This window comes from Stylophora pistillata, chromosome 9 (assembly GCF_964205215.1).
Source record: "Stylophora pistillata chromosome 9, jaStyPist1.2, whole genome shotgun sequence".
Lineage (NCBI taxonomy): Eukaryota > Metazoa > Cnidaria > Anthozoa > Scleractinia > Pocilloporidae > Stylophora > Stylophora pistillata.
Window position 1 is genome coordinate 2,548,229 of NC_142527.1, and position 10,100 is coordinate 2,558,328.

The following is a 10,100-nucleotide window of genomic DNA, read 5'->3' on the forward strand; positions in this document are numbered from 1 at the left end:
ACCACTCGGCCATGCTGCCTCCCATTACCCCCTCCTTACCGGCATGGCCCAATTGTTCGAAGGCCGATTAGCGCAAACCCAAGGTTAAATTGAAATCCGGGCTTCTTTATTCCTTTGTTCAAAAGCGTTTTCCGGATAAGTTTCTCAGTTAGAATTAAAGCACTCAGTCACCACTGTAGACAAATATAATTATACTGAATTTTCTTTTAAAGCCTTCAGATCTGAAAGCAGATTTCACACTTAACCCTGTGAACAACCCAGCCCAGGGCTTTATCCCTCCCGTCTCTCTCCCCCCCCCCCCCCAAAATTCTCGAATGGAAGACCACACGAGTCCCCTCAGGGTAGAGGGGAGAAAAATTGCCTGTCTTTAGTTATTCAACATCTCACCCGGATATTTAATCAAGAGCATCGACGTTTCTAAGTCTCGAATTTTACTAATCTCCACCCATGCTTCACGCAATATCATCGATCGATAATCGCGTTGATTTCATTCCTTCGAGTCAGTGTTCTTACCAAGGCGATGTGATTCCGTAACATCCACAAGAAATGTAGACGTGATGTAAACAATCGCTTCGATCGTCTTTTTAGAACAAAGAAGAGAAATTTGAAATAATTCCGTGATCAATAAGGTTTCATGATATTTTCTTGACGCGTGGATTTCTCTTGTTTCCTGAACCCCCGTTTCCGCTGCTCGTCTGAGAGAATTTGATACGCTGGCACAGATAAGTCACCCTTACGCAGTAATTTTCAATTCCTGACAAACGATGTCCTTGTACGTGCACGAGGCTTGTTTTCAGAGACGAGGAGGAACGAAAGGTCAATGGAGAGAGAAGTGGCTTTCAAAAGGAACACTTGGCTAAAAAAAAAAAAAAAAACGATTCATTTATTATCTTATGTTTATTACTTTGGCGCTTTAGAACTGTAAAATTTCTACTCAATAACTGGAAGAAAAACTGAAAATTGCCGAGTCACATGGGATTGTCGATAATTCAATCCAAATCAATGTATCCGCAGGAAATTCGTATCGCTTATAAAAAAACGGGAAGAATAGGATCGGGATAAAAATATATTCCCTCCGTTCTCTTAACTTCACAGGCAATATTGTCGAGGCGTGTAACAATCTTCCAATTGCTAAACAAACATTATTGCTAAACATACATTATTGCTCAACGGTAAGGAAACCCTTTCAACAGGCGACCCACTGAAAAGCGCATTACCATCGCGCGTTTCTTTTTTTTTGACAGCTGTTTTATTTTTGTTGTTATTTGGGTACGTGGAGTCAATTACGCAAAACGACAGAAACACTTAAAGTAAGTCTTGCTCTGTCTGTGCACTGCATTGGCAGACATCACGAATAGTTGGCAGCATAACATCATTAAGTACTGACTGAAATGGGCGTTCCTAAATTATTTACCTGCTTTACAAAGCCCGAAAACCCTTCGAAGCGGAAGGATCGTACTCCTCTGCGCCAAAGAGTCTCTTACTCCACGGGCCATATCTTCAACGACTTGTGCTCCGCTGTTTGGTTCACCTACTTCATCGTGTACTTCAACAAAGTCGTTGGACTTTCCACCACGGACACTGGGCTTCTCTTCCTCATCGCTCAAGGCGCTGATGCTATTCTGACACCGTTTATGGGCATCGGTTGTGATCGACTCGTCATTAAACGCTTCGCGCCTTACGGTAAGAGGAAAATTTGGCATTTGTTTGGCACGATTTTCGTGGCGATTGCGTGGCCGTTCATCTTGAGCCCTTGCTTGGCGTGCTCAGAAGATAGCCCTAGTTGGTTCCCACTGCTTTACTATTCAATAACGGTGGTAATTTTCCACGTCGGTTGGGCAGGGGTGCAAATTGCGCATCTTTCGCTTATTCCAGAGATCGCTAGACGACCCAGTGAAATTGTTGAGTTGAACGCCATCAGGTAAGCGTCATATTAAGCAGGTCTTAACAAGCTGACCATTGACCTTTATTTTATAAGCTTTATCGGAAAAGGTTTTTTTCTTGACGTTGTATCTGTCATTTTTTGGGAGAAAAATAAACTAATATCAAAAGTTCCACTCCAAAAATATAATCAAAGTAAACATTTTTCCTCTGTCTTTTTAACTTTTCATACCAGAGAAGTCAGTTCGTACCTGTGATTTGTAAAAAGTTTTTTTTTTTTTTTAACTTCATTGCCCTTGTTTCGCACATCAAATTTCACAATCAAACGTGATTCAGTCTAAAGGCTTTCACTGAAATTTTTATTGGACACCGCCCACAATAAGTGCTGTTTATAAACAAACAACCCTCCAAGCCTTTGCTTTCAGAGTATACAAGTTAACAAAAATTAAGGTTAAAACAAACAACTAAGAGCCAATGTTACCGACGAAGATAATTTGCCTGTCTCGAAAAATATTATCCAGGAGATATCTAGTTCACCATGCTAACTGTTGTTTGTTACTTCAGCGGGTTGATAATCTAGGGGAGTCTTTGTATTCTAAATTTGTGAATTAACTTCTGTTTTCAGATCTGGTTTGACTTTTGTATGTGGCATCTTCATCTACACGGTAACATGGATTCTGTTGGGGCAAGCGAGCGAGGAAGGCATCAGCCATGGCTTATGGAAAGAATTCACGGTACCAATGCGTTAATGTTCACTTTGTGTCACTAACTTTTCACCAAAACATTTCTAACAATATGTGTTTTTTACTTAGTAATATACATGAAAAAATCACTCAGTTCTGATTGGTTAAGATAAATGCAGTTTTCAGGTAATTCAGTGCAGAAAAGTTAATCAGAGCAAAAGAGGGTTAATTCAGTGCAAAGAAAGTAACAAACCAGACATTCTGATTGGTCAATAATCAAAAAAACCTACAGAGTTACCAAACTCGCTGAACAATTCCTTGAACTGTTTGGTCAGACTTTGAATTTTTTTTGTGCCTTTAAGATGTGAAAATTTCATTTTATCTTATTGTTTTGATCGTGCGCGGTTGTTTTGAGCGAACGCACAATGTCACTAGCAGGGTTTGAATAAATTATTTTTACACGTGATGCACGCGCTTTTCCTCTGCATAATTATGATAAGCCACCTCGTATTTTTTCATGTATATTATTAAGACATAATCACATGATTTTTCTCGTGCAGTTTGGAATAAATAAACTCTTGTAAATTTTTTCAAAGACCACAAATTGCACTCGCCCTACAGGCTCATGAATTTTTGTCAGTCTTTGAAAAAATTTGCTTGTGCTTATTTATTCCAAATTGCACTTGAAATCATGTGATTACCTATTAAAAACACCCTGGAAGCTTGCGTTCAGTGCAAATTTTCAACTACATGTGCCGAGCTTAAGAATGAGAATGTGCCGTAAAAGGCGTCCTTCCTCTTTGATTGTTTTTTCCAACTTTGTACGCTGTAGCAACATCCAGTTTTAACCCCTGATTTGAAATATTCTTTTTGTTTTTATCGCTCAAGTCTTATGGTTTGCGATATGTGAGAAGTTCGTTAGAAATTTTGATAAAATAAACTTATGTCAACATTTGACAGAGCTGAAAAAGTCATAAAGAAGCATGTTATATTTATTGCGTTTCTATCTGATTTTAGCAACTCAGCTTAATTGTTGTAGCGATTGGGTTCGTGTTTTCTTTCGTGTTTCACTGGGGAACAATTGAACCAGCTTCTTCCACAACTTGTAAAAGGGAGGAACTCACACAAGGTAGCCGAGTTGTATCAAATTTTACTTTTAAGTTACTACTTTGCAAAAGGGAGATTTCCCCTCTTTGATAAGAAACCACTTTTTGATCATTTTAATTTCGCTCAGTTAAGTTTTGTTTTCCATGATTGAAATTCTCAGCGATTTGTAAGAAATTTTCATGAAAGTCTGTGGATTAGAAGAGTTTCATTCTAGTCGAACTAAGTTTTACGTCAGCCGGATCTTTCAGCATAAAGGAGCTAATTGTTAAGTTCTGAATCTGAAATATTTCGCCAAATTTTCTTGTTGGTCATTTTCCATCTGTCTCGCTCTTCCCTTTCCTTAGCCATCTTCGTTCCCTTTTAATATTGGTTTGCCATTCCCATATTTTCGCTTTTACCATCTTATCAACTCGATATTTTCTCTCTCAAACGTCAATTTCACATACCCCGCCACAGAAATGGTTTATATTATAACAGTGTATTTTTTGTTCTCACATTCACATTTTTCCTTAGAACCGCTGGACGAACAGTCATCTGATCAAAGCCCTTGTGTGGAGATTGTGGAGAGAGATACCCCATCACACAAACCCAAAACATGGCGGCAGTGGTTCAAAGATCCTCGATTTTACGTGGTGAGATGAAGCTTCTTCTACCTCTCCGTAATTGGCTAATGGAACTCACACCTGCACATATTCAGCCAATAGCGCGCTGGACAATAAAATCAGTGCAACGTGGTTGTACGCGTTTTCGCGCGCTCTCGCATATGGCGGGAAAAGTGTGCGAATCCTTTGAGTTCATCTCTTGTCTACCTGAAAAAACGACTGACACGATTTGCCTTAATGAATTTCAAAAGTCGAGGTCTTTCATGAAATATGTCAGCATTAATTGTTTAAGCTGTATTCACCCACTGACCGGCTGATCTGTGCTTTTAATTTCTTTCAGATGGGCGTCGTTTACACCTGCAGTCGTATCACAGTGAACGTTTCCCAATCATATTTTCCATTCTACTTAACGGAAACGCTTCGCTTTCAGAAAGTATGTTTAACTGAACATCTTTAATAATTCCATGGTTCAACTGAAGATGTCCTATCAAATAGATTCACTCACTAAAAAGTTGCCATAAGCGTTCATTTACTCCGGGACTTCACCTGTGGGAACATTACTCGAATAAAGCTTTCAATGTTTTCTACAAAACGTTAAGAACATTTTTCGGTCGACGATAAACTTTTATTTTTGATGGACATCTTTCCCACAAATGCCGAAGACGGACTTCAAAAATTTTAAACTTGGAGTATTTAGTTTTCCCCATGCAGGGCTTTCATACATGTCATCGTTTCTTTTATAATTTTTTCCTTTCATTTTTAGCTGCATTTCGACTTTCTTCCAATTTCGTTTTGCAGGAGGCCATTGCGTATTTTCCTTTGGTCATTTTGATCAGTGGTGCCATTTCAAGCGTTCTCGTAAAGGGAATCACCAAAAGCCTGGGTACCAAGGTGAAAACTTAGCCCTTTACACCCTAACATCAGTATGCATATTCTCCATACTGTTCTCTATACATTCCTAAGGTGCCGACAAGGAGAATTTGTTTAACAATCAACAGCTTCTTTATTTGGCGATCATTTCAATAGCGATATTGTAAGGAGAAATTATATGCCAGTCTCTCTTAGGGATAAAAAGGTGAAATCAAGGTCTGTCTAAGTTTATTGCTGGTTAAAATGAACAAACTTTGAGAGAAATCCGACCTTGACACACAGTGATCAGTGCTCAATCACGAATGAAACTAAGGAGGGAATATTCTTCATTTCGTTTTCAACCAAATGTGTGGCGCAATTTCTTCGAATGAAAGGGGAACTAACGGTGCAGTGCAATATCCTAATTGATAACGGTCGATAACAAGAAAAATCTCGCTTCACTTACTTGACAGAGGATATTATTTTCATGCAGTTTCTTTGTCTTTTTTTTTTCAGTGGACCTTCTGTTTAGCTTGCGCAGCTGTCCTTGGCGCGTGCGCTTGGTTTTATTTTCAGACTGTCTCAGGTCGGGTGGCTGTGTACGCGGCGGCCTTCATTATGGGAAGCGGTAATTCTGTCATGCTCGTGACTGTGCTGTCTATGACCGCTGACATGATTGGAATCGATAAGGTTAGAGAACCGAGATCTCCATTGTACTTGAACAAGAGATTATAAACAGTCGATATCCTATTGACCTGAAGTGTAATCTTGCACATCTTACATGCAAAATAAAAAAAATGAAAAAAAAAAAAAAAAAAAAAAAAAAAAACCAGAGAAAGAGGCTTTAGAGAAGAATCTCTTTCACACAAGATGTTAGATTAAGTAACAGGTTCTTGTCTAAACAAGTTTTTGTCGCTTTACTTCTAGGCCTCTGGAGGCTTCGTTTACTCAGTGATGGGTTTCTTGGACAAAGGATTCGTGGGGGTAGTGGTACTTGTCATTCAGACATTTTATCCTGACAGTCCTGACGGGTATGTACATGAAGAACATGTTGTATGTAGCTCGCGGGCAGGTCTTCGTTTTAGCGCTACGGCACAAGCGTTTCTGCGCTCGAGAGAAAGTTTAACGCCTAGAGCCGGCGAGAGGTCTACGAGGGGTCTGGCACTAATGAAACCATATACTAATCTCGTACCCAGATCCCACCCATCCTTGGCCGCGGAAGGTCTGGGTACAAGACCAACTTTTTACACCCCTTGAAGACCCTTCACCAGTTCGCGTTTCTGGAGGCCTAAAACTTTCTTGCGAGAAAAACTCCCTCCTATTTGTACTTAAGACGTAATTTTAACTCAGGGTTCGTCTGCGCGAAACCCTATATATATATGGTGAAATCAGTTCAGAGCTGAGGGTTCGATTTAAGAGTGTAAGTTTAAGTCACCAGACAGTCATGAGACCAGTTATCAATAAACGTCCAACTTATCGCACAACAAAGGCTCATGGGACACGAACATCTTTCCAGAGATCTAAATCACTGAAGAAGAATTTATTTTGTTTTTTCGTTTTTCATTTTCAGGGTGACATGCGAACAGTGCAGCAATTATGTGCGTATTGTATTTACCCTGGCACCTGGAATATCAGCTGTCATTTCCCTGGTAATCGTTGGACTTTGTTTTAAGTCAAAATTTGTCCTGTCCTGTCGGCCGAGAAGTAAGTTATGACCCATTACACTTAAGCATTGGGCTTTCATTTTCTCTTAAATGCACTGATGGTTAATTCTTCGCATTTTCATGAGAATTTTTTTAGCTTAAAGATATTTAACAATTCTTGGCCGAATAACTGTTCTAGTATAATTGCTCAGGTGCTTCCGAATTCTCTTTTAAACTCTGTAGACAAAAGAAAGCATTGCGCATATTTTGTTACAACCGTTGTAATTACTCGTATTTAAGATAGATAAGCAAGAAGTTTCAGCAGGTTTAATTGATTCAATCAGAAAAAATTCATATGTTACTTTTGAAAAGTGTTACGCTTAACTTGGTAGCATCTATTGTACTCATCAGAATTGTATTTTCTTCTTTCGCGTTTATCATTTCCTGCATAACATCTATAAACGTTTGGCAGCCATTTTTTGAAATTTATCGCCCCTGTTATAATCACCTCGCGCGTGGTGATTAGAGCATGATATGAAGCAATCCTCGACCAATCACAGCGCGCCCATCTCTATAATCACCGGAGCAATCATACTAATGATTATTTATTACTCATCATCATGTTGATTGGATAGGATCTTAGATTGCAATTTGTTTACGTTACCAATATATTTTATCAATTAGCCATTGTTTGTTATCACGCGACCCACAGCTGAGGTTTAATCCTAATGGTGTCATTGTTTACCTGCTGGGGCGGGGGGAGGGGGATTTGGAGGACAGATATCCACCTATAGGGCCTTGTCACATTCTTAACCTCCCTTATTAGCAGTTGATTGACCACCAACTTTCAGCTAGTGACGACTGATCCCTGTGCGTCCCCCCTGAAAATTATGTGATCCCCAAAATCCTCCATCCCCTTCCCCCCCTTATGACTAGTCCCTTGAACAAAGGTTTTACTTACTATCAACTTTTCACAGTTGAAAAAGCAGATCAGAGCACGCAGACAACAACCATGGAATACCTTGAAGACCTTTACGAGAAGATCTGTGAGCTCCCTAGTTCTAACGTTTGAATCGGAAGTGGCTACAGGAGGTGCAGGTGCAAAACACCCTTATGCCGGCCTGCCATAGGGTTACCTCAAAAAAAATGAAACGGAGCAGTGATGATGGAACATGTTAAAAAGACCTAATGTCAAAATTGTTGATGATGGTACGCTATCAATTGCATAAGCTGAAATGAATATGCAGATGGAGAGCATGATTGAATTTTAGCATCACTGGGGCCATACTACAAGAATTTGAGGTTTCGATTAACTTTCTTTTTATAAATGTTTGGTTGTGGTTATGTAGATAAGGAAACGCAATTTAGCTGACTTGGGACTTAATTTATATATCTTAGATACGCACTGAGGTATTGTTATTTAGTGTAAAACTGAGTTAAAGCTTTCCAATTTGTATATGTTATATCATTAATATCGTAAAACTACTAAAAGTTGAGAACATCGTCGTTTTTTCATCGCATAAATTATATTTTAACCCCTCAGTTGCACTACCTTGGAAGGCCAAAATAGGGCTGAACGGTGAACCTAGGCGGCTGGAGAGGGAGTAGGACATTGTTATAGAAAAAAAACGATCTGGGGTTCCAAGAATTAATCTCCTTTTATTAAGCAGGGATAGAAAATTCTCAGCACGTGCACCTTCCACGTGCGCGATCCCGCATCACATCCGTCAAACCCTTAAAATATTTGGTAACGTTACCAGAAACATAAAAAGCATGATGTATTCCAGAACCTTGTGACAGTTAAAAGCTTGCGTGTTTTTCCGAGAAAAGAAAAGAAAAAAGAAAGAAAAATAGTGTCCGTGCAACCTTTTAAAGGATCTCGGGTTCCTATTTTCCGAAAAACCTTTCATTTTCTTTATCCATTTCGTTTAGAGCATCTCCTATTACCCACACAAAGTGATCCCCGTAGCAGAATTTCTATCCATTCTACAGATTCTCCTTGCGTTTATAGATGTAACAAAATTATGACGAATTTTCGGCGGGCTATCATAGTGCTAAACAAATTTTAGTTGAACCTTCCCTGTGAATAAAAATGTAAATCTGGTAGTTGAATTAAAAACGTGTTGTTACTGCGTAAGTTTATTTAAGTCTCCCATTACTTCTTTATTTGTTTACCTGATGCAGAAGCTATTTCGGTCTACATAAATCTTAATGCTTTTTTTCTATAATGGTTCGATTTGTCTTTCTCTTACAAAATTGGAATCTTCCCTTCATTATCCAGACCCCGCCTGGCCTCATTATTACAACAGGGGTGAGGACGATTCGTTCGCAGATTATTATTGTTCTCGTGCGGCACACGACATTCACATCGCCGTTGGATTTTCTAACGTCAGTCACACCTTATTTACAACCCTTATGACAGATAAAGCCCAGTCTCCCAGACAAACCGCAGTCGGTATCTTTTAGTCGTGTACATCCGGTTGAATGAAGTGGTTTCCGCAGCCGAAAAACTATAAAAATGTTCATGGGCAATGATTGTAGCCAGGAGCTCTTGCTGCAGCTTATGACGAAAAATGGAAACGAAAGAGATCCTATTTCCGCTCACACTGCAAGATACCTTCCCGTTCTTACGTAATGATATGATCACCCTGCCTCTCATCACGTGAAAGCACCATGATTGACCCAGAGGTCCAATCGGCTTAATGTAAATGTGAAACTGTTTTTCCGGCCGGGTTAGCTTTCTCATTAAGAACTCGGCATGAGCACAATACTTAGTGACAAGGAAACCACTGGATTTCAAAATTAAAATTAGAGGAAGCTTTGGAAAATTTATGACCGGCTATTGAACTTTACCTGATCGGATCACCGTCCACCCTCCACTCAATGCGATTTTTCGTTGGATCCTATTTCTCCAAAAATATTATTTTTGTCAACAGAGCGAATCATCCGAGCAAATCAGTTTTTTTTTTTTACCTTGTTCCGTTTGACCTTAAAAATCCTCGTGATTGTAAAGAAAATGAAAAGCGGAAAACCAGCACTTGTGGTTTTCGGAAACTCGTCTCTAGAAACTACGAAATTCCCAAAGGATTATAATTACAGGACAAAATAACAAGGCCTTCCCTGTTCTACACGGCATGTTGTACATGTTAATTTGAAATGCACCTCTTAAATCATGCACCTTGACGTTAACACTCATCGTGGGATCTCTGATTTACGGGAACCCGTATTAATTGTTCTACTGAAAACTGAAAATTTTTCTAGCCTCTAGCCTTATTCTGTGGAGTCGAGATTTTAACGTTGTAAATACAGTAAAAGAACTAAGAAGTCCATCATTG

General features: G+C 39.3%; 1 protein-coding gene across 1 annotated transcript; it reads left to right on the top strand.

Moving 5' to 3' along the window:
* Positions 1-331: 331 nt before the first annotated feature.
* Positions 332-8,907, top strand: LOC111328010 (major facilitator superfamily domain-containing protein 12). Its single transcript, XM_022932353.2, has 10 exons — positions 332-1,921; positions 2,507-2,615; positions 3,582-3,693; positions 4,185-4,303; positions 4,614-4,706; positions 5,072-5,164; positions 5,639-5,812; positions 6,050-6,153; positions 6,693-6,826; positions 7,743-8,907. The coding sequence occupies exons 1-10, from the start codon at positions 1,392-1,394 to the stop codon at positions 7,835-7,837; spliced, it is 1,563 nt and encodes a 520-aa protein (XP_022788088.2). The 5' UTR covers positions 332-1,391; the 3' UTR covers positions 7,838-8,907.
* The last annotated feature ends 1,193 nt before the right edge of the window (positions 8,908-10,100 follow it).